This window comes from Camellia sinensis, chromosome 4 (genome assembly GCF_055761805.1).
Source record: "Camellia sinensis isolate YWXY chromosome 4, ASM5576180v1, whole genome shotgun sequence".
Classification (NCBI taxonomy): Eukaryota; Viridiplantae; Streptophyta; class Magnoliopsida; order Ericales; family Theaceae; genus Camellia; species Camellia sinensis.
Window position 1 is genome coordinate 181406009 of NC_138964.1, and position 25856 is coordinate 181431864.

Sequence of the window (25856 nt, forward strand, 5' to 3'; positions counted from 1 at the left end):
ATCAGATTTTTTAAAAATTAGAAATTAACTATACAAGATTGTATAGTTGTAAATGCATGGGACAAGAAGACAGGCTCATTTTGAGGACCAAGGATCCCAGCCCACTAGCTAGACTCGACATGGAAGACTTGAAGGAAATGTACATGCTCAGTACAGCTGGTTTCATTCCTTTTAAACAAGTAGACTATATATAGTAAAATTGGGTTGGAAAACATTAACCCCAAACTTGGAATTTGGAAACATGAAACATAATTGAGTGGAACTAATAGCAACAGCAAAAAACACCTCAGAAAATTTTCTGATTTTTAAGCAGGGAAAACCAGTAGGATCAAAAAACCATCTCAAGAACAAACCTATGTGACCCACAAACAGTAGTAACATATTTTCAATGCCTCAACTCAAATCCCTAAAACGAATGGTTACAATTCTATAATAGGATCACAGTGCAGTTCATGGAAAATAAAATTAAAAAATTTGTAATGGTGAGGAATGATACAAGCAGCAAATTATCAGCAACAGCAACGACAAGACAAAACATCCATGCATGTATAAGGTCTTGCCTTTTCTTCAAGCTCCTGTGTTGTTGGTAATGGTTCCAACTTGTATACGCCACTTCTAGCACAGCAAAAGTCCTTCAAATTTCTGCATGCTCCATTGCTGAATGGATACACTCTTTCAGGAATCCCCCTGTGAATCAATGCAAAGTATTAACTGAAATCGGATAACAAACCACTACAAGAATAATTATCATCACATTTTCTTTCTGTTGGTGTTTCCTTATTACTTACCCAATCTCATCTTTGTAATTTTAGGTCAAATTCGATGAGATTTGTTAAGCAGGTTGTCCTTGTTGGGGTTGTGTGGATGATGATAAGTATTGGACACTAACCACTCCCAATCCCTTCTTTATATTTTTATTAAGGTCATTTATGGTATTTTTGCACTTCTGACGTGTTGCCCTAATTTCTATATATTTAGGGTTGAGGGGAGATGTCTATCTCTTGTAATCTAATGTAATCTTTTTAGATAATAGTGAAAAACCGCAGAAACCGTGGACATAGCCCTAGTTTGGGGTGAACTATGTAAATCTTGTGTTCTTCATGTGTGCGTATGATTTATCGTTCTTGTGCGTTTGTTTGTTTCTATTTTCATATTTTCACCAATCCTAGTTAGGTATTATGAATTCCTAACAGTCCTACCACTTGCGCGCTTCCAACTTTTGGCCAATGAAGCTCGTTTACTTGCATTTTTTTCTGAACATTTCCTATTTTTGATCAAATTGGCTAATAAAACCATCAATCATTTATGTTGTGTTTTTTTTTTATTTTCAAGTGTTTTTTTTTCCTTTCTAAATTAATAAAAAAAAAATGTATGCACCGTGATTAGATGTCTTCTTACACTCATCATTATAATTCAATTTTAAAGAAACAAAAAAAAAAATGGAAGACTGACCTTAGATATGGGATGCGCCGTCGTCTTACAAGCTCATACGTAGTTTGATTTGTTAGAACAAGATAGCTGTCATATAGAAGGGGGAAAAGAAGTGTCAGGATTAGAGAACTATAGTGGTTCTGCTCAAAATTTGATGTTGCCTGATGAAGGCAACAAAATGTTCTTATGAAAACTGGGGGGGTCCACATGCCACCTCAGTTAATACCAGTTTAAAAAATCTGTGAAAAATATAATACAGCCACGCAAACACAAAGAACCAAACATATGTACAAAAATATTTTCTTTTGTGGGTGTCACAAAATTAAATGTCATTCATTCAAGACAAACATTTCATACAAGAAAATGGCAATTGGCAACGCCAACACATTAAGTCAACAACTGAATTATAAAGCTACACATGCATTACAGGTATGGCCATTTTTTTCATCTAGTGTTCATAAACAAATCAAGTTGTTCATGACCAGTTCAAGCTCAACTCATTTAAAGCTCTTTTGAGCATGGTTCATTCATTTAGTAAGTAAACAAACTCGAGTCACATTTTTTGGGCTCATTTAATTATAGAATTGCTCATCGACATTACATACAGCTAGGTTCTCTCTCTCTCTCTCTCTCTCTCTCTCTCTCTCGATGGGTGTTCTTGTGTTCTGTGCCATTTGATACTTTCTTTCCTATTATTTTGATATGGGTCAGAGTTTAGATTTTTCAGGGATTTTTTGGGTTTTCAATCTTCTTTCATTTTTAATCATCTGCTTTATGAAATTACATACAATGATATTATGATGATGATGTTTTGGGGCCATATATAGTCTTGGCCTTCTTTGTATGCCTCCTCTGTGTTTGAATTTTCATCTTCTCTCCTCTTTTTCATGACTTGGAATATTATGGCCTTGTTTGGTTTGTCCCTTGAAAAACAATTTTTGAGAAAAAATTTCAAAAATTTGTTTGGTTGAAAATTTTAGAAAAAAAAAAAATTTAAATCACTTTTCTTTCTACTACACATTAATCAACCACTTTTTCTCTCTTCTCTCTCATTCTCTCACATCCTATATATCAATCAATCACTTTTTCTCTCACACCCATCTATTCAACTACAAACCAAACCAAGCCAAGCCAAGCCTTAAGTTCCATCAAATGGAGTAGGCTACATGAATCCTCATTCTCCACGCGGCTCTATCAAAGGCCATTTCATTAGTCAAATTAAGTAGATCCATATCTCTATTTACAACGTTAGCCAATGTTAATCTAGGCCTACCTGATCTCCTAACACTTCCATCTACCGTCACTGCATCGCATCTCTTCACTATTGCCTCTATTAGTCTCTGTTGAATATAACCAAATTATCTCAATCGATTCTCTCTCAACTTATCTTCTATCGGTGCCACTCCTATCCATTCCCGAATACACTTACTCCTAATTCTGTCTTGTCTAGTTTTGCCACACATCCACCTTAACATCCTCATCTCAGCAACACTCATTTTATAGACATGTTGTTTCTTTCTTGCCTAACACTCCGTCCCATACAACATCGCTAGTCTAATAGCCGTTCTATAGAACTTACTTTTTAATCTAGTGGGTATTCGTTTATCATACAGTACCCAAGACGCACTTTTCCACTTAAGCCATCCCGCCTTAATTTTATGAGCCACATCCACATCAATCTCCCCTGCCATTGTGATAATCGACCACAAATAACGGCGGAGGAGATTGATGCGGATGTGGCCAGAAAATTATTTTTCAAAATTATTTCATAAATACAAACCGAACATGGCCATATATATTTGTCCTGACATTTGTGCGTTTCACATTTACCACTTTTCCTTCTATCTTGGGGGCATTTTCCATCCTCTAAACTCCATAACTATATTATTCAACTCAAGTAACTTAGCTTTTTTCTGGGTTTCTCTTTGTTGAAATTTCTGTGTCTTGATGAAATTCTCTATTATTTGATCTTCAGAACTGTGTTCCTCTACTTGTGGGTTTTGTCTGTTTGCTTGGGTTGTCACATCTTTGGTCTAATATATGGGTTTTCTTTTCAAGCTCAAACTTGAGCTCCTCAAGCACCAGACAAGCCAAGCTTGAGCTCGAACTCAACTAATTTTCATCAAGTTGAGCTTGAACACACTACCACTAAACTCAGCTTGGTTTGGCCCATTTGTAGCCCTATTCACAAATCTATCAAGCTAAAATACCAGAACTCTCAAGCTTTTCACAACTACCTATCACTTTGGCCAAAAACAACACAATTATACGATTACCCGAGATACATTTCACCTTTATTAGCAAGTAATACAGATACCTATCCATAAGGAATATGGAATAAGTCACTTCATGGCCCTAGCCATTGATTCTTAATTGTCTTTTTTTCAATGTTGAGCCTAGAAAGTAGCCAGCCACACTAATCAACTGTCCAGCTCAAGCATTTCCCTGTCATGAAAAACCAGTCCATCAAGTAATTTTAAGTTCCAACTCCCTGTCTCTGCTTTCCCACTGCCAATTCCATCTCAGAAAACTTTTCACTAGTTGATAACAGAAATAGCAAATCAAATCTAACTAAATTCAATAAAAAAATAAAAAAAAAAAGCGCATAACAGCTTCAGAATATAATAGTAGCATCACAATACACAGGCTGAACTTAAAGAGAACAAAAGGATAAGAGCATTTTCTAATTGAATTAATCAAGATCACCTTCACAGCATAATCTTAATCTCACAATCAGCTAAAAAAATCTTCATTGTATCCTAAATTCATATGCCATCATGTCTCAACTCAATTTCTTCTTTAGCCTAGGTCCCTGTATTTCCTTCAATTTGGATAGACTCCCTTTATTTATTTGCAGTCTAGGGTCTCCATTGTCTCAACCATAAAATCCTAAATGGACTTCCTTTATCCCATCCCAATTGCCACTATCTTATCTATATTGTTACTCATCTATCAGCATCTTCATCCAAACTATGCTTCCTGTAGGTTTAGAGAAAAGAAGTTAGGGAATAAGTTAGACTTCATTCCCTTTTATATTGATAATACTGAGTAATTATAGGAGTGCCGTAAAGCATAATATAAGGAAACACAATCACACAATCACGCATTTCCTATTTTAACTTATTTCATATTCAAACACTTCCCCTCAAGCTGGTGCGAAGATATCTCTCATGCCCAGCTTGTTGAAAATGCCATGAAATGGTTTGCTCCCTAGCCCCTTGGTGAGAACGTCGGCTAGTTGGTCTCCAGTCTTCACAAGCGGAATGCATATGATACCACTAGTGAGTTTTTTCTTGATGAAGTGCCTATTAATCTCCACAATTCTATCATATTGAACGGGATTATGAGCTATAGTGATTGCGGCCTTGTTGTCACAGTATACTCGCATGGAGTCATTCTAATGGATTCCCAAGTCTCCCAACAATAGTTTAATCCATAGTAACTCACATACACCCTAAGCCATAGCCCTGAATTCTGCCTCAGCACTAGATCTAGCAATCACATTCTGTTTTTTACTTCGCCATGTGACTATGTTGCCACCAACAAATGTGTAATATCCAGAAGTTGATCGTCTATCAGTGATGGATCCAGCCCAATCTGCATCAGTAAATGCCTCCACACTGAGATGGCCATGTTTTGAGAAATAGAGACCCTTTCCAGGAGAAGATTTCAGGTATCTCAAGATTCTCATAACTGCCTCTAAGTGGGAAGTTTTCGGAGCATGCATAAACTGACTCACCATACTCACGGCAATGGCAATGTTTAGACGTGAGTGGGATAAGTATATGAACTTTTCCACTAGTCTCTCGTATCTCCCCCAGTCCACTGGATCTCCCTCTCAATCCGCACTCAGTTTCTGACCCGGTTCTAGAGGTGTATCACATGGTCTACCTCCAAGCAATCCAGTTTCCTTTAGCAAGTCAAGTATATACTTTCTCTAGCATATGAAGATGCCATCCTTGGACCGAGCTACTTCAATGCCCAAAAAATACTTCAAATAGCCTAAGTCTTTGATTTCAAGCTCCTTGGCTAAGTATTCTTTCAAATAAGGAATCTCCTCAATATCATCTCCTGTCAGAACAATATCATCAACATAGACAATAAGAGCTGTGGTCTTAGCATGTGTGAAGTGTTTCACAAACTAGGTGTGATCAGCTTGACTTTGCTGGAACCCATATTTCAGCATAGCTTGCGCAAACCTTTCGAACGAAGTCCTAGGAGACTGCTTTAGCCCATAAAGTGACTTTCGGAGCCTACATACTTTACCATTGGACTTAGCATTCACAAAACCAGAAGGAATATCCATATAGACCTCTTCTGTTAGATCTCCATGAAGGAAGACATTCTTCACATCAAACTGATGAAGAGGCCAATCCAAATTTGCAACAAGAGAGAGTAAGATTCTCACAGAATTCATCTTAGCAACCGGTGCGAATGTTTCTTGGTAATCCACCCCATAAGTCTGAGTGAATCCCTTAGCAACCAGTCTTACTTTGTATCGTTCTATGGAACCATCGGCTTTGTGTTTTACCGTCTACACCTACTTACACCCAACAAGATTTTTGCCTCTAGGTAACTCCACTAACTCCCAAGTGCCACTCTTGCTGAGAGCTCTCATCTCTTCCATCATGGCATGCTTCCATTCAGAAATAGAGAGAGCATCCTGAAAATTGGTAGGTAGACTCACAGAAGACACTTTAGACAGAAAAGCTTTATATGACGCAGACAGATTAGAATAAGAGACATGATTAGTTATAAGATACTGAGTACATGACCTAACCCCCTTCCTATTAGCAATGGGAACATCAAGATCTGAAAAATCAGGAATAAGAGCACTAGAATCAGAATTACCTAGACTCTCAGGAGAGGGAATTGACTCTGGACACTCATCCGGAGAAGAAGTTAGCAGTGGATGAAGGAAAGTAGTCTCTTGCATCCAGGTGACTTGCTATCTGTCCTTCTCCCTGATATAAACTTTGCCTGCTTCCTTTTCCTCAACAACTGCTAGCTCATCATCCTCTATCTGTACAACCACGAGCAAAAGTGAAACAGGAATCTCTTCACACCAAGGTTCTGAAAAGCGGTTGCGGTCGCCGTAACGGTGGCGGTGACGCGGTTGCGGGGTGTAAAGGCCGTAGTGTAACGGTTGCGGTAACCGGAACCGTGAATTTTTTTATTTTTTGCACAATTTGAAAAAAACTTACCGATGCACATATTTTTTTTCGATGATCATATTTATTGGGTTAAAAATAAATATTGATCAATTTTTATAAATTTTCAGGTATGATTTCATATTTTTAAATCACTATAAACTGAGTTTTTTACATTTTATTTTAATAATTAATGACTTTATATTTTATAAAAAATTAATCACTAACTATTATATATAAGATAAATAATGACAAAAGTAAGAGAATAAATAAGAACTTAAATATATATATATATATATATACATATTTTAACTAAGCCAAATAGATAATGACCACACTTATTATTATTATTATTTTCAAACAATATATAGATAGACACACACAAATAAAATGGTTTAGTGATAGTAGCTGAATAGAATAGCATAGGTCTTATAGTTTCAACAAATCAATAACATGTTCTTCATCTTCCCTCTTCTCTCTCTCTCTCTCTCTATCTCTTGCTCCTCTATTTTCTCTTTTTATCTTCCCTCTTCTCTCTATCCCTCTTCCCCCATTTTCAGCTTTTTTTTGTGTGTTTTTTCGAAAGAAACAGTTTGGAACCGTTACGTAACGATGCGTAACAGGCCGTTACGGCTGTTACGGCACCGTTACGACCGCTACGGCAGCCGCTACGGCCGACACACCTGTGAATCTCAATCACATTGCAAAAGCGGCCGTAACGGGTGGCGGTAACCGCCAAAACCGTTACGTAACGGCGTTATGTAACGGTTGCGGCCGCTTTTTAAAACCTTGCTTCACACCAAGGCTTCCCCTAAAGGAATGACTGTGACACCGGGGAAGTCGGAAAGTAAGGCTGAGACTCAAAGAAAGTGACATCTATGGAGACAAACCATATGCGAGTGGGAGGATGATAACACTTATAACCCTTTTTTGTGGCAGAATAACCCAAAAAAACACACTTAATGGACCTAGGATCTAATTTACCACAAGTGGATGAATGATTATGAACAAAACAAACACAACCAAAAGTCTTAAGAGAAATGGAGAACCCTGAAGGGGTAGACCCGAACAAAACTTTAGGAGGTATTTGTTTTTGAAGTACTTAGGTAGGAAGACGATTAATTAAATAAGTGGTAGTGAGTACCACTTTCCCCTACTAGGATCGAGGAACCCGCATCTCAAAGGATAGAAAACGGGCGACATCAAGGAGATGGTGATTTTGCGTTCTGCAACTTCATTTTGTTGAGAGGTATTAGTGCATGAAGTCTAGTGAATAATGCCATGAGTGGCGAAGTAAGTGGCAAGACCAGAGTCAATATATTCCCCCTCCATTATCAGAACGGAGAATTTTGACAACTACCCCAAACTGAGTACAAACCATTTTATGGAAGTTTTGAAACACAGAAAACAACTCACTTTTATCTTTCATCAAATATACCCAAGTGGCCTTGGAACAATCATCTATGAAGGTAACAAATCATTTTTGACTGGTTAAAGACACAAAATAGGATAGACCCCAGACATCAGAATGAATCAAAGGAAAGGGAACTAAACTTCTATTAATAGAAAGAGCAAAAGAGGCTCTGTGTTATTTTCCAAGTTGACAAGACTCACATTGAAAATCAAACACATTATTTTTCTCAAAGACAGAAGGAAATAAATGCTTAAGTAATAAAAAAGAGGGATGTCCTAAGTGACGGTGCCACAGCCAAATGTCGTCCTTGGTGGGTGGTAACTGAATAGATGAATGGGCCAGCTTGTCTGTCTGATCCAGAATGTAGAAACCACGTTCCTCTCTACCACTGCCAATCCTCTTCCTCGTGATAAGGTCCTAAAAGAGACAATGATCAAGAAAAAACATCATGCTACAATTTAAGTCACGGCCAATACGACTCAAAGATAAAAGATTAACACTAAAATTGGAAACATGGAGTACAGAAGACAAGGGAAGGGAAGGGAAGGGAAGGGAAGAGGTGGCATGAATTAAATCTTTTCCTGACACAGATGAAAAAGTACCATCAGTAATACGCACTTTGTCCTAACCAGAGGAGGGGTTATACTCTAAAAATAAATTATAAGAGCCAGACATGGTCAGAAGTACCAGAATCAATAATCCATGGTATAAGCGTATAAGATAGCAATGCACATGGGAAGGAAGCCAAGTTACCTGAATTGGCAAAGAAAGAAAAGGGTGCATTTGGAGCAGAAGTGGAGGCTCGACGATCTAGCAGGTGGCGAAAAACAATCTCAAAATCCGAGGCAGATAACCCCGAAACATCAGCAGTAGGGAAGACAATCGAAGATGAAGATGGTTGCTCAACCGTGTTTGAAAAGTGTGCCCGAGCATTGGTCCCTCGGCCTCTAGATGGACCAGACCTACCGCCTCGAGTACCAAAACGGTCTCCTCGGCCACCAGAAGGAGTCCCATGCAGCTTCCAACAGGTCTCTCGTGTGCGGCGAGGTCGACGACAATAGTCACAGAAAAGATTATCCTTCTCAGAGGAAGGACAAGAACCACGAGTGACACAGTCACCATTGCGAAGGGGTACAGAGACCAAGGCCGAGCGATCAGGAGTGGCAAAGGTAAGCATCGCAGAACGGCGACTCTCCTCATTCTGCACAAAAGCAAAGGCTTCTTAGAGAGAAGGAAGCACATCCATGCCAAGGACTCTGCTCCGCACTGGATCATACTCCACATTTAGGCCTTCCAAGAACTTGAAGACCCGCTCTTGTGCCACAAACGTCCGGTAACCCACAGAATCAGTGGGACAGACTAGTTTGTAATCCTGAAGATGATCAAGTTGCTTCCACCCATTGCTAAGGAAGGTAAAATACTGAAAGATAGTCATCTCACCTTGTACCGACCTATCAATAGAGCGACGTAACTCAAAAGCTTAGGAGAAGTTTCCCTTGCGGGAGTAAGTGGCAGTCACTACCTCCCAAATATCCTGTGCAATGTTTCATAGAGAGATAGCCCTCTCTAATCTCCGAGACCATTGAATGTATCAACCAACCCATAATGAGGGAGTTGGTGATCTCCCATTGATCATAACTTAGGTCCGTGGTGGTGGGTGCCTGTATCCTGCCATCAACATACCCCATCTTCCCTCTGCTCTTCAAGAAAATAGTCAGACCCTGCGACCATGCTAGAAAGTTCTGACCATTGAATAGAGAAGTGATGATTTTAAGGTCAGGGTTAAGATTATCCGTCATAGTAGAAGGGATAACGGAACCCTCGCTCTTAAGCGGCTGAGAAGTGGTTGACTCACTAGTGAAATCTGCCATGAAGATTCTACGAAGCAACCCTCAAACCCAAGACCAATCACAAACTTGGAAGATGGTGGAGGAACAAGCACAATAGTAACTAGAAAAACATAAGGAATTAAGAAGCTAGATTTTTTTTTTCTTTCTTTTTACATCACTAGAATTTTGTTTTTTGTTTTTTTGTTTTGTGTATGTGTGTGTGTTAACGATGGCCTTTTAAAGAGAGAACATTACAGACTCAGACTGAGAGAGAGAGACGACAAAAGACTCAAGGAGAGACGACCAGTCGACAACGACAGGAGCCCACAAGCCCAGAGGGGCTGCCGACATGCCCCTAGGATGCCAGAGGAACTACCGACAGACCCCTAGACAACTAGGAGGGCTGCCGACTAAGTCCAAGAGGCGGTCGGAGAGTCCAAGAGAACTGCCGACAACTAGGGTAAGTGCATCGGAGGTGTAGGTGGCCCATAGGTGGGCTAAGTGAAGGTCGACAGTGGCTGGGTGAGGGTCTACAGTGACTGGGCTGTTAAAACGAGACTGCCGGCAGCGGAAGAGAAGAAGAGCAAAGGAGAGGGGCTAGGATTTTGGCTCTGATACCATGTAAGTTTAGGGAAAAAAAAGGGTTAGGGAATAAGTTAGACTTCATTTCCTTTTATATTGATAATACTGAGTAATTATAGGAGTGTCATAAGGCATAATATAAGGAAACATAATCACGCATTTCCTATTCTAACTTATTTTCTATTCTAACACTTTCTTGATATAATTCATTTTGCCAGCAATTTGTGTTGGAATTCTTGGGCAGCTTTATATCTTAGCTTGTAAGGATTCCAATTATCATATTTCACTTCAAATTTTCTTATCTTCATCCATCACGGTTCAATTTAAATGGAAATCTGCATTAATTAGCCCCTCTTATGGACAGTCAATTCAGTAACGATAAAAAACTAAAAAACTGACTCTTGGGCATCCTCTGGCCATCAATCCCTGTTTCTATTTTTAACCGTTCTACACTAACATATGAAATTGTCATTTGTTTTACTTGTCCCGAAACCTTTCAAATCTAAAGCAGGTGTCTTCATATTTACAATTATCAAATCTTAGCAGCAAAATATCATGAAAAAGCTAGTTAGATAAAGCATCATGACAGAAATAATAATTAAGGAACTCAATCCATACGTGGCATAGACAACATGTAGCTACACCAAACAATATACAATTAAATCCCGAAGCATTCTGATTCTCATGGCTACAACAATGTGAAGAAAAATTCTGCTGATAAATATAAACCAATCCATGGTTCTATGGTGAAAAGGGTTGCATCTTCAAGGAATGATAAATACTTACGTATGGAAAAGAAGAAGAAGGAACAGAAAGATGAGGGAAACTGACAGAGCAAACAACAGCAAGATCATGATTACATCTATCCACCTGAAACAAACCCATTCCAGAATCCAACATTAGATAGTTGAAAAATGCAAATGGAAAGGGAATTTTAACAAGCTACGATATTATAAAGATTGCCATATTTACAAAATACTGGCTCCTTTTTTCTTTCTTTCAATATTATTATTTTTCTTTTTTTTGGTTGTGGGCAATCAACCAAACCCCTTTGATATAAAGGTCCTAGAAGGAAGCATACCACGCCTTTGAAAAATTGGCCATTAAATACGTAATGTACAAGATGCCAGTCCAAATGCACAAAGCTGTTTCCTCACAAATGTACCACCTGGTGCATCAATTTGCAAAAAGATAAATAAAATGAAGAGTGTTATTGGTTAAAAAATGAATTTAAAGTACATGAAAACAAAATGTGTGTCTACTGTTATCCATGTTACAAGGACTCAGCTGAGGGGTATGAATGTCTGGTTCATCTAATTCGCATGTCACAAGGCATGGCAAAAGTATTCACATTTCTTAATATACTTCTTTTATTTTTTAACGTAAAATGGTGTTCACAAGGTGTAATAGATCATTCCACGGTAAATTGTGCGTGCGTGTGTGTGTGTGTGTGTGTGTGGGGGGGGGGGGGGGGGGGGATATGCATTTTTTATGGTAAATCTCAAATTATTAAATATGTTTGCTATGTGAATGCCCAACTATACATATAGGAATCGTATCCCATACCCTTACCCAAGTGTCAAGTATCCAACATGAGTACCTCAAACATTTATAAGAGTCCATGTAACATATTATATTTGGTTGGATTGCAAAGTTTACAGATAACTATATCTCCAATGTTCTGAACAAGCTGCAATGTAGAACTCCGAATAACAACAGACAAAAACATAACTTTGATGTCATAAAATTAAAATTATGGGTGTGACATAGACATAGTATCACAACTTCAAACCCTCATTTTTATATACTATTCAAATCATAATTTTAAGGTTTCAATCAGATTATTCTGAACTGCAAAATGAAAATTACAACCAAATAAGTGAAGACCTACTTCCAATAAACATTAATGTGACACCACACATGAAAACCACAAAATGGGACTTTAACGCTGTGTTTGGTTGGGGGATTTGAGAAGGAATTTGAAAAGGGAAAGGGAAAATGTAGGTAAAATGTGAATAAAATATACCTACATTTTACATAGTTTCACACACCTTTTCTCTTTTCTTTTCCAAATCTCTTCTCAAATCTCCCAACCAAACACAACATAAATAATTCAATAACTATGAAGTGGAAAGAAAATAAAAACAAGAAAAAGTAATTATCTGTAATATATTTTTCAGGGTTTATAATTGAATTAAACTTTTTTCCAACACATATAAAATGTTAGAAAGGTGAAATTACAGGTAACACCATCGCATCTTTGGTATTACATAGTAACTGATAACCAGCCCTTGTCATGTAAGGATTATCGTATGCTTAGTTGATGTTGTTGGTTGAGTATTTAGCTATAAGGGTAGTTTTGTAATCTTTGGTTTATAAGTAGAAATATAAGAGAGAGTACCCTAGGAGCTTCTATTTGCACACACCCATTACACTCTATGCACATCATTTTCAATAAATAACTTGTTCGGAAGTAGCATTCCGAAAATAAACAATTTGTTCGGAAGTAAAATTCCGAAAATAAACAATTTGTTCAGAAGTAGAATTCCGAAAATTATCATTTCTTTTGACATTCAACTTCCGAATGTGTATATTTGAATTGTGTGTGATGTCCATAATAGTAATTTCACTTGGGAATAAAATTGTAATAAAAATAATTATCATTAAGTGTGTGCACAGAGTGGATTGAGTGTGTGCAAATAGAAGCTCCCGAGTACCCTAGAGCAATAATAATTGATTTTCTTTTCTTGTTTTAGCGTTGTCGTCTGTCTTCTTTTTTCCCTCCTTCATTCTTTATCTATTCTCTTTCAATTCAACTGAGGTATTATTAAATCCATCAATAGTTGTAGATAACTTTAAAATGATGTTGAGAAACAGATAAACCCTCACACATGAGAGTACCTTTTTAAACATGAGACATTTCATTCACCAATACAGGAAGGTCTAGTAGATATGGAAGACAAGTGCATTACCAGCACACAACCACAAGTGTTATTGTAAAAACTAATAACAGGATAAGAAAACATAAAATCTGTCAACGCTATTACTTTTCAAATGACCAACAAAAATGTCAAATATAACATAAGCAAACAGAAACTAATTTTTTTTCCTTTTTTGACTTAAAAGATGGGCAAGGGTTCAGCAGGGCCCCTGCGGCCTGCATAAGCTGACCACATAGTCATAAGTCCAACTTGAGCATTGAGCAAGTAAGACTGAGCACTTTACCACCTAACCACCCGCTGGTGGTGGTAAAAGAAACTTTTTTTTTTTTTTGATAAATAACCAAACTTTATAAAAAGTATCAAGACGATGCAAAGAATACAAAAAAGGAAGCCATAGAGGCTCCACAAACTAACAAATCAAATCCTCCACAAATTCTACAAAAGCCAAAACATCCGGATCGACCGATCTAGTCACCCAACCATACAAAATCGTAAGAAGCCGTCTTCCTAACCAAGGGATTGAATGAGATAGCCCTTCAAAAACACGCTTATTTCGCTCCAACCAAACCAACCATAGAATACAATTAATAAATGACATACTAAAACGATGTACACTCACCAAAATCGACAGTGGTTACGCTGGCCTATGCAGGTCCCAAGCCAAAGACAATGATGGTCGAACTGAAGAACACATTTGTCACAATCTTGACAATGCTTCGCACGTGGGGGCTGTGAAAATGCCGATGCAGAATAAACAACAACCAGAAGTTACATCAAAGTTAGCAAACTGTCATAACAGCTTCAAAGAAATTTTGTAAAAGCTCACGCATTATAAACTTAGTCAAGTAAAATTTATACAGCTAACGTTAAAATGCAGAACTGTGCAAGGCAATTTCTAGGCAACAACTTTCTCAGAAATGTTGGTTGTGTAAACTGTATAATATCTTACTTGAGTGTCTGAGGTTCTCCTAGTAGAACCTATACTTCCTTGAAACTACAACTGAAACCTCACCAACAACAACAAAAATAATAAATAAAACCATCAGGTTGCCTCTCTGTTAAGGGACGAGATAGTGGAATGTATTTTCCAACACTTGTGATGGGACAATTCTGCAGATGGAAGAGACTAGGTGGTTCTCAGGGACCGGTAATGGTTTGACTGGTTTGCTGGTTAAACCATGTGTTTCAACAATTTCTTAAAAATAAACTGTTTTTAAAGTCAAATGGGTTTGGGGGTTTATCCAAATCAGAACCTAGCCTAGTCACTGGTTCAACTAGTTGAGCTAGCCGATTTGGTCCGGTTTTTAAAACACCGAGGATAGAAAATAGTAAATTAACCTCAAAGTATGGTCGGTAAACGTGTTTTAAGCGCCACACATGCACAGTGTTCAACATATGTGCTGGTGCTGAAAGAAGACAGTCTCCATCTGACTTGTGCCATGAAAAGGTTCAGCTTATTTATATTTTAGGCCTTGTAAACTAATTTTCCCAACAAAAACACATTTCAGAACTTAGAAAAATTGACCAAGATCAACTATGTAATGGTCCCAATCAAATTTAGAAAAGGTGATCTCAATTTAGGTTATAAGGTGTCTTTTTATATGTGCTAATTAGCATTAATCACCCCCAAACACATAACATGTACACAATGAATTGATCATTGTATAGTTAGTTCTCATTTCCAGTCTATCAATAATGTGTTTCTTTAGCTTTTTTGTTTCCAAAAAGATTGTGCATGCTTCCAGTAGGCAAACATACTCAAACAGCATAGCACTCTGCTGATTTCACAATGACGCAAAATGAAGAAGGAAAATCATTCTTGGCTCTTAAGTGACATTTTTTCTCTTCATTTTTTCCCCTAATCCTGATAGGATACTATAACAATCTTCATTTGTTACATTGATCATGCATTGACAAGATTGGTAGCAGAATCAGGTGTAGTATACAAAAGAAAGCTACAAACATGATAAAATACTACCTGCACAATGTTACAGTAAGTGCAAGTCCAAGTTCTGCAAAAACCAAGAGGAAATATTGAGTCATTAAACTGTGCATCAATACAAACTTAATTATGTGAGTTTTTTTTTCTATATTGCTCATTTCTTATATAATATATTGGGAAAAGAAAAAGAAGAAGGAGAAGAAGAAGAAGAAGAAGACACTCAGTTTGAAGTTACTTCCAGTTTCACACAAATTTTAATTTTTAAACAAAAGAAATTATGAGTTTACAACAAGTTTGCACATGGGATTCAATAAATATTATTTGACCTAAATGAAAAAGGGTGGGGAAGAGAGAATACAATACTGCATTTTTTGAGCTGACATAACACAACTTCAACACAAGTCTCAACTTGATTAATTACTTTGTCAATAATATGGTTAAACTATATTAATGCAATACCCCACATAACAGTGTTGCAAGTTCACAGCCAAGAGAGTTGATGAATACTTAGACTTTAACTTTTTATCTAAAACATAATAATCAAGCAACTGGTGCATGTCACGTAAAACAAGCACGTTACCAGTGAGAGAATTACCATATCATATATCTACAATATTCATCAACTTATTACACAAGTACCACATGTCACACAAATTAAGTAACCATATTGATGGGAGAATTAAAATTACAGCAAAAATAACGTGCATTCAAATTGAAAAAGAAAAAAATAAAAGAAACTTACTGCAAGTAACCTAACACAATTTGCAATATCCCAATAGTTTCACTTGCAAATTTACTTTCACATCCACAACCAATTCATATTGACAATTGCACACTCTTAAACCCCTATCCCTTGCATATTGAGATTTAGATCCCTTACCAACATATATTGATAAAACACACACACACACACACACCTAGTGATGTCGGATAGTAGATGAGATTGAAACAAACCAAAGGAAAAAGAATATAAAATAAACGAAACTAAACAATAGCAAAAACAATAATTAGAATTAAAACCAGAAATAAAAATAACTATAATTAAATCCTAATCTCCCCCCCCCCCCCTCTCTCTCGCTCTCTCACACACACACACACAAATCACAATTCAAAAATGCAATTAGAACATTTAATTCACAACTACTTTTTTTCGCATTCAATAGCATTAATTCTTTGGTTTCTAATTGTCTATTTTTTTTATTACGCTCATTATTAAATAGTAAAACATAATGGACCCTAGAGAAAATTTTACTTATTGCTTTTAAAAATATGGATGCATGCACAGCCTCACACACTAAGTTGCATGAATCAATTGGCTCCCCTTGAATTGTTGCATCATCATCTAGGGCTGCTATTAATTCTAATGTTTGGGAACATTTTGAAAAAATAAAGTAACTATTTCCTTATGAAACTAGTGAAACAAAAAAAAAATTGTAAACTTTCTGCAAAAATTCCTAGTGCGAGATCAACAAGTGGTACTACTAAGACAGTTTAAAATAATAATATAGATATAGAAATAAAATGCAATTAGGTAAGATTACAACAGATAATTTGATTACATTTTCGATGATCTTATACGTGCACAATATTCAATTGTTGATTATATAGTAAAAAAATTGAAAGTAAAATTATGAAGAATTGGTTCAACAAGTTTTTGTTCCTTAACATGGTTTTTCAAGAAATACTGAGAAAAAAGAAAAAGGTAATGACATGATTTTTAAAAAGATAATGATTAATGAATTTACCAAATTCTGAATGAAAATTTTTGTTTAAAATCTGATTTGAGAAAATCAATACAAGGTTTAGAATTTCAATGCATTACTGCACATTTATAGATGATGATTGGAAATTAAATAAAAGTTATTCCATTTGGCTATAATTCACTTGGGGAAGCAATAAAATTAGGATTGATCTAAGAAGCACGGACATTTCTAACGGACACCAACACTCATCGGACAGCTTTTAACATGTTTCAAACACACGTCCAAACTTGTTGTATTGTTTTATTTTACTTTTTCAAATTAAACATGGACATACTTCAGACACTTAAAGGACACGTGTCCATTGATTAGACACGCATGAAACACATCACAAGTTTGAACAAAATAACCTAGGATCTAATGGTCAAAGAAAAAAAATGTTGATTTATAACTATTTACGCCTCCTTTAAATTTTGGAAATTAGTGTTATGTTATTTGTGTGTACCTCTCACATGTCATGTTGTGCATTTTTTGAAAATTGTCATATTGGTATGTCCACATTTATAGAAAGCAAGGAAACCCATATTCATATTGGTATGTCCCCCCAAAGAAAATACAAATTCAAAGAAACCCATATATACATGTGTTCTAGTGTATTATATTGTTTTCTTAGATAGTAGCCTAACTAAATCATGCAAGCTTCCTTTCACAAATTGAAGAGAAAATGATCAACAAAGTACAACGAAGCTCACCGGAATAACCTTTCAAAGGTTTAAGAGACAATCTCCAACTAGGCATGAAAGGGAACAAAGAGTAGTGCAACGAAAGGGTCTTACTACCCCACCCCGACTCATTATTCAGATCTTGTTTTCTGGCCTCAACCTAATTGCCCTTACAACCAATATCAGAAATAGCATGGATGCTCTTGAAAAATAGATGAGAGAAATCCATATTACTATCGATACTCAAAGTTCAAACCCATAGACAACATGTTGAATTCAGTAAGGAGGTTTGCTTTCAAGGTAGCCAGTATAGCGTCCCAACAAGTCACCCAACCAATTGAACAAAGTCTTGCTAATACAGGCAAACACCTGGGGAAGCAACATGTTGTAGTGTGTCCTATGTTTCCCATCACAACGTTAACTCTCCTATTACAGGTCACACGTAGACCTTTCGGGCATCTTCGATCCGTACTCTGGATTTCTTATCCATTGTCCATTGTCCCACCACCTCAAGTCCACCTTAAACAAGAGGCTGCACCTAGGTTTTCCAATTTTAAAGAAGATGATATCACTAAGAGAGTCAAAGAAGGGATCTACATATGAGTTCTATAAATATAAAATAAAAATAAAAATAAAAACAAACAAAAAGAACTTATGATAGTGGGGTGCCTAGAGATATAATAAAGTGGGTGTTGGACAAAAAAGATATGACTAAAGGGAATATTAATGCAATAAAAGATATGCATGATAGAATTGTGACTATGATTAGATCACCTACAGAAAAAACTGTTAAATTTCCAATCACGGTAGGATAGCATCAAGGGTCAGCTTTGAGCCTTTACCTATTTGCCTCTATCTTCTCATACAAGAAATAAGTATAGCTTGGCAAAATACTATCCTTCTCCCTATGTGCTACAATCCATCCTCTAGTTTTCTAAAGACAACTACCACAAACCTGAAATCCATCTTAGTCCAAGCAACTAGAATCTACTGTAATGCTAACGTACGCTGATTTGCAGCAACCATTTCATATGAAGTTTACAGATACACAAAATGTTAAAATCCACCTACTCTCCACCTACTTCACCCACTTAAACCTACTCCACTAAACCTAACCCACTACACCACTACCACCTCACCTACTCCACTAAACCTAACCCACTACACTACTACCACCTCCACTTCACCTACTCCTTACCTACTACACACTCACCCTTTTCTATATATAGGAATCATGAATCATTGTAATAAATATCAATATATATCAACATATCAGTCATCAATATAAATCAATCAATAATACAATTCTCTATTTCTCTTTATACATTAAAATTCAACATGGTATCAGAGCAAGGTTAAGAAGCTAGTAATTTTGCTTCACCGGCGGGCGGCAGTCTCGCCTTGGCCGCCCGCCGGACCTCAACACATACCTCCTCTCCAATCACCGCCAATAACCACTGCAGCAACTCAAACCACTGCTAGCTCGAATTGACGCCAACTCTTCCAGTAACTCCAAGAACCGAGTAGAGGCCCCTCCAATCTGCATCTTCTCCATACTTATGTTGCGAGTTGCGGATAACAGATTTTCCCTTCTCATCCTTTCACTTGCAGAGACCCCAGTTGTAATGAGATCCATTCCAATGGTTCCAGTGGAGTGATCTGTTGCAGACTGTTGCAATGCAACTTCCAGAAGACGAAAAGCCTCCATCACATCTCTCTATCTCCACCGCTCTTATTCATCATTTCAGACTCCAAATCTCGAAGCATTTGCTGTGCCCTCTCATAGGCCTTGAGGTGGGAGTCCACACCTCTTGGGCCATCCATGGCTGCTGGTTTTACTCTCCGAAGAGTCTCATTCGCTTCGGCAATTCTCCCTTGCTTCATCAAGCAAATACCCAAATTGCACATCTTGTTATTGTCTGGTGCAATCAATAATGCTCTGTGATAAGCATCTTCCTTTTGGCAGACTTGAAGACCCACTCACTCATATTTTATTCCACTATCACCATACACCCACTCACTCATATTTTAATCCATGAACTGATCTGAGGCAATCAAGACACCCCATCTCTCTCTCTCTTCCTTTTGGCAGGATTGAATACCCACTCACTCATATTTTATTAAACTTTCTTTATTTATTTCTTTTAATCACCTTTTACACCTCCCTCACCGACTCCCTCACCACAAAATAGAATTTTTATTTATTTCTCTTATCTTTTTTGTGTTCCCTTTTTCACAATACACAAAAACAAAAAAAAAAAAACAAAAAAAAAAATATAAAAAATATATATAGCTTTGCACACCAAACCATATTTTATTCATTTCAGGGATCAACCCCGATCACCATTTTACACACAAAAAAAAAAAAAAAAAAAAAAAAACCAAAACACAACACCCACAGATTTGTTTTCTTTTCTGCAGACGGCCACCCACAGACCTCACTTCCACTACTCTGCCGCCGGTCTCTTCTTTTTGCCTCCGTCCTGGGCGGCCCTTGCCGGTGCTACCTCCGTGTTTTCCACGCCACCGAGCACGTTTACTCCCCCATACTCCTCCACTGCAGCATATGGCGGACCTCCAAATCGAAACATAACGCTGGCCTTCCGCTTCAGCTCCTTGTTTTCCGCCTTTAGCACACTTATCTCTGCTCGCGCATCCTTATACATGCGTTGGAGCAGAGCCAGCTGGGAGTTTAATTGCTGCACCTCATTTGCCCTACTCTGCAGCCGGTTCGACAAGTTTGTAACCGCAGTCATGGTTTCCACACATGACTTCAATGTATACTGATTGGCTTCCACATCCGACTGCACTGCCATTCTTTGCTCCACCGACCGCATCGGAAAGTTCAACGGAGCAAAACCAGAGGTGTTTGGTTGAGGTTCACAGGCCACCGCACCAGTTATCTCTCTTGTTGACTCGTTGAGGTCGGGAAAGAGAGTGAGCAGACCACGGGAAGAAGAGGCTATGTTCTGGGTAGCTGAACGGGAAGAAGAAGCCATGTTTTTGGGTTGCTGAGTGTTTCAGAGAAGGGTTGGTTACAGAATGTTACAGAGAACGAAGAGGTTTCAACTGGTTTGTTATGCTTCCAAGCCTCAGACTTCGCTTTGGTTTATAAAGACAAAGACGACGAGGCCGACACGCGCTCTGTTAATCACGTGCATCGCCGCGTGTCAGGCGCCCCTTTTGATGGCTCGACGCTTTCTGTCGGGCACGTCTTTTGATGAAGTGGGCGCGCCTTTTGATGGCACGCCTTTTTATGGATTGGGCACGCCTTTTGATGGCACGCCTTTTGAAAGATTGGGCACACCTTTTGAGGGTGCGACTTTTTAAGAGTCCGACAAGACTCTGTAAACTGTCCCGACATTGATTCCGGTTAGCTCCTTCATGGGTCCGACAAGACTCTGTAAACTGTCCCGACATTGATTCCAGTTAGCTCCTTCATGGGTCCGACAAGACTCTGTAAACTGTCCCGACATTGATTCCGGTTAGTTTCTACAAGGGTCCAGCAAGACTCCGTAAACTGTCACCACAACTGTCACAACATTGTCTGCTACAACGGTCCGACATGACCCCATAAACTGTCTTCTACATCGGTCTGACACCGCCATCCAGTGTTCTCTACACCGTTATGACACCACCATACAGTGTCCTCTACAACGTTATGACACCCCCATACAGTGTCCTCTACAACGTTATGACACCACCATCCAGTGTCTTCACCAATGGTCTGACACGACCATACAGTGTCACCTATCCTCTTTTATTTTTATGTATTTTCTTGTTTTGTTATCCCCCTTGAGTTTGCGGGGGGCTGTTAAAATCCACCTACTCTCCACCTACTTCACCCACTTAAACCTACTCCACTAAACCTAACCCACTACACCACTACCACCTCACCTACTCCACTAAACCTAACCCACTACACTACTACCACCTCCACTTCACCTACTCCTTACCTACTACACACTCACCCTTTTCTATATATAGGAATCATGAATCATTGTAATAAATATCAATATATATCAACATATCAGTCATCAATATAAATCAATCAATAATACAATTCTCTATTTCTCTTTATACATTAAATTTCTACACAAAACAATCTCTTGATTCAACATGTAAAAATGATAACTTCCCAACCAAATAGAATTCATGAGCATTGATGAACATCTAACAGAAAGTAAACGAATTCATGAACATCGATGAACATCTAACAGAAAGTAAACAAAGTGCATAGGTTGAGATTATAGGCATGATTTAATGTGCAAGATGAGTTGATCTGGTGATGCCAAGAGAAGTACAATCAGATCATTGATCAAATTTCTCTTACCTAGCAGATGTTCGAGGAGGGTACATCTCCATCACCAGTTTTGTCCAAGATGTTGCATCACTCCCTAAAAGATTCCTTCCCAACTGATTCCCATCCACATTAATAACTACGCTCCCATTTTTGCTTGAAGCAGGTTGTCTTTACTTGATCAGTTAGAAAATTAAGATAAGTGGAACAATATAACACCAAATTCAAATAATAAAATCTCCTACGATCTCGATGTTGCATTATGAAAACATGAAATGAATCTACTTCAAAACTTATTATCTTCCTTTTTCCAAAGTGTTTCGTCATAGTAATGGTAAACCAAATGGAAATGGAAACTAGGGCTTACTTTGAAGTCATTGTTGTCTTTCTAAATAAGGCATCTCTCTCATTAGCAGACCTCATTGCATCAAGAACATAGCTAACCAAACAAAAATGAAGACCGAAGCAATCATGTCAGATAGCCAACGACATAATATTCCCATATGATACAAGCACTTTTAGATGGAAGCTCTTTGCAAAAAGATTATTCTTTTAATTCATTGACATTTACCCAGGAGAAGAACAGGAAGTCAGGAAATATTGAGCCAATGTAGCTACAAACAATAGCAAATATAATGCTGTGTACCTGAGAGAGAGAGAGAGAGAGAGAGAGAGAGAGAGAGAGAGGAAACATCAGTAAATATTAAAAACAATTCAAATCAGTCATCAAGTGAGAATTAGTGAACATATAGATATAACTAAGATGTCTGACAATAAAACAAAAATTGTTTTCACCAAATCTTTGTAATTGCCCTCGAAGGTGTTACAAACTCGTATCTCGAGGCTCACACATCAAATGTGAATCACGTTAGCCAAAACAGGTTGACCATGTGAATCACATAAATTGGCATCTGAATCTTGTACAATACAAGGATCTTCAATGTATCAGTCATGTATTCTCATGCTCGAGACAACGCATCAAAATAAGCAAAAATAAAATAAAATAAAAAAGAAAACTATTACAAAAGGTTGTATGATGTCAGCTGAACCAAATGATTTCAAATCAAAGTTTCCTGTAAAACTTTACAGGCTAGCGGAATTTTGTCAGTTTAATTATTTATGTTAAAATCATGAAGCTCAACCTTAATACTCCTTAATAATATTTTATATATACAATGCAGGAATTTCAAGCATACGATCAATGTTCCAGCGTCAACATAACGACTGAATGCTACAAGACTAGTGTTTCATTCATTGGGATGGTGAATTGAAATGGGTAACCCAAAATTGTCAAAAAGAATATTTTTTAGAATGCAGTTTATAAGGTCTCATTGGCAGCATCCATCTACCACCTATTGAGGGAAAGAAATGGCAAATCTTTGGCCAAAATGCTAATGACATAAGGGTACTGGATGAAACTATTATAGATGATGTTAGAGCAAGGATGTGTTCATGGAGAAAGGTTGAAAATTCCCAGAATAATTGGCTAATCTGTCTTGATTGGAATGTACCTACAACAATCTTGAAGGCAGAGGAGAGCAGTAATGCTTAATATGCTTTTGGATTGTGATGGTGCTGAGTGTTGGTAGTGTTCTGACTATTGCCTTTGCAGGTTGTGTTGTTTTGGGATAAAATAGAGGTTTGGCTTTTCCCCATCTTCTTTTCTTCTGTCATTATCTTGTTGGATGAGAGGCATAGTTTTCTTTGTGATCAGGGGTACATATGCCTTTGTTGGTTTGTTTTGCTCGGTTCTTCAATAAATTTAAATTACCAAAAGAAAAGGACTACTGATACATTCGTAGGTCCTGAGTTGCACACAAAGGTCGATAACATTTGGACATTTTTCCCGTCTCCTAGGCTCCCATTTCAATTACCCTAACTCAGTCCATTTTCCGACATAATCAACCACAGGTGATGCTTCTTGGCCTAAAACTTTTTCATGACTCATGAGTTCCTTATACTTTTGAAAGTTTTATATTCCATAATACTACTTGAACTCCTTTCCCATTCAATAAAAAAAAATCAATTTATTATTCTAAATGTCTTCTTAAGTAGCAGTACACATGTTTGAAGACCAAACAAAGCTCAAAATACATAACATGCCGAGATTGGATTTACTATTAAAGGGTATTATATATATTTTTGGATAATAATTAAACAGAGAAATTTCACGCTCATTTTTCATCAATCATAGTTTGTGAAGCCCAAAACCAAAAATGAAAATTAAAAAAAGAAAAAGAAAAAGAAAAAAAGAGGAACAGACATACCATGGTTCTTGTTTTGTTTTCTCAATGAAATCCTTATCGAGAAGGAAGAGAATGCCGGCGAAGATCAGATGCAACAACACCAACGATACTTTCAAACAAAGCGAAGATCTCCGAGCTAAAACCCAACAAACCCACAATCCCAAAAACATCGAATTGAACACATCAATGCATAGAAATGTTAGAAATTAAAAAATAAAAAATAAAAAAGAGGATGAGGATGAGGATGAGGATGAGGATGAGGATGGGGATAAGGAAGAGGCTTTTTGACCTGGGTCGGAGAGACAGGGGAAGAAATGGAAGCATCGGTCGGAGGCGCAATTCCATGCGTCGCGTAGAGCCACCATTGTCATGGACCCAGCAGCATCAAACAAAACCAAAACACTTGCATCTCACTGCTGAGCAAAAGACAAGTCTTTTTTGTCAGTGTATCGAGAGAGAGAGAGAGAGAGAGAGAGGGCATTCAATATAGAACTTAGAAGTAAGTGTGGAATTCAATAGAAGTGCAGAGGAGCAGATATGATGATCGCGTATGGTGTGCGAGCGGTGGAGTCGTGTTGGGTCGGGGAAGGTGCTAGCGAAGCGTTAGGCGATGCGTCTTGGTTGGGTTCGGCGTGTCCACCAGACGCACGTTTTTCGTTTGAATAAGTTTACACTTTCACCCCTATAGAATATGAAATTTTTGGAATAATTATAAAATCTATTTATCTATTCTAGTGAACAATTCACTTTAATTTCTAAAACCCATTCTGTCATTCTGCGAAGTTAATTTTTTTATATCAAAAAAAAAATTATTTTATTAATTTAAGCTAGACTCTTTTAATTTATTTTCACTATAAATCAGTTTTCTATCTTCGCTAGTAAAATTAATAGAAAAAATGATATTCTAATCATTAAACTCAATGAAAATGATATTTTATATATACATATGTTAAGTTTAATAGCTAAAATACTAGTTTTTTCATTAATTTTAATTAATGAAAATAAATAAATTATTTTAATTGAAAATAAACAAAAATATTAGAGTTTTGATTAATAAAATTAAAAATTAAAACTTTATTTTGTTATAAAAATCAAGCTCTAAAGTTTTTTTTATAATTATCCCAAACTTTTTTCACTTTAGTTCTTCAAAATTTTATTTCCCACTTCAATTCTTAAAACTGTTTTTCAATTTTGGTACAATTCTGATGGGAAGTTTGGGTTAAAGGGTAGTTTCCGTACTTTTGAAAAATCATGATTTCAAGTGTTGCTAAATACAACGGGAAATTCTATTGTGCATACTATCTACTATATTGTGTACAAACTTATGTTGTATTTAGTTGCAGATTTGAAAAGGAGTTTGGAAATGGAAAAAAATATATATAAAATTATATGAAATATATATATATATATATATTTTATTTTTATTTTTTTTTATTTCCTAATTTTTTTTTAAATTCCTTAATCAAACACAGCGTTAATAAATTATTAGTTTTTACAATTTTATCATAAATAAAATGACTAAAATAAATATCAATACACATGTCAAATCTTAAAATTAAGTTTTCTCTCGATAGACATCTTTTGCACATAAAAAAATG

The 25856-nt window shown here is 37.0% G+C and overlaps 1 protein-coding gene across 2 annotated transcripts; it reads right to left on the reverse strand.

The window, feature by feature from the left end:
• Window positions 1-282: 282 nt before the first annotated feature.
• LOC114277359 (protein S-acyltransferase 10) lies at window positions 283-24914 on the reverse strand. 2 transcript variants are annotated; one of them, XM_082867073.1, is made up of 11 exons: window positions 24548-24914; window positions 24280-24394; window positions 22584-22658; window positions 22380-22451; window positions 22046-22183; window positions 15327-15360; window positions 13968-14077; window positions 11488-11574; window positions 11193-11276; window positions 1453-1518; window positions 283-687 (listed from the first exon to the last, which is right to left on the reverse strand). In XM_082867073.1, exons 1-11 carry the CDS (start codon window positions 24627-24629, stop codon window positions 510-512), a joined length of 1041 nt encoding a protein of 346 aa, XP_082723199.1. In that variant the 5' UTR covers window positions 24630-24914; the 3' UTR covers window positions 283-509. The 2 variants fall into 2 exon arrangements, with proteins under 2 accessions (XP_082723199.1, XP_082723200.1); XM_082867074.1 differs by lacking the exons at window positions 283-687; window positions 1453-1518 and adding an exon at window positions 8111-8412 and having other exon boundaries at window positions 24548-24901.
• Between the last annotated feature and the right edge of the window lie 942 nt (window positions 24915-25856).

Excerpts from the sequence above, each read along its gene's own strand:
- LOC114277359 (XM_082867073.1), bottom strand. The coding sequence starts at position 24,629 with ATGACAATGGTGGCTCTACGCGACGCATGGAATTGCGCCTCCGACCGA. Across the intron at positions 22,452-22,583 it reads ACTTCCTGTTCTTCTCCTGG|CTATGTTCTTGATGCAATGA; the intron begins GTAAATGTCAAT and ends TTGTTTGGTTAG. Across the intron at positions 11,277-11,487 it reads GCCAATTTTTCAAAGGCGTG|GTGGATAGATGTAATCATGA; the intron begins GTATGCTTCCTT and ends GGTTTGTTTCAG.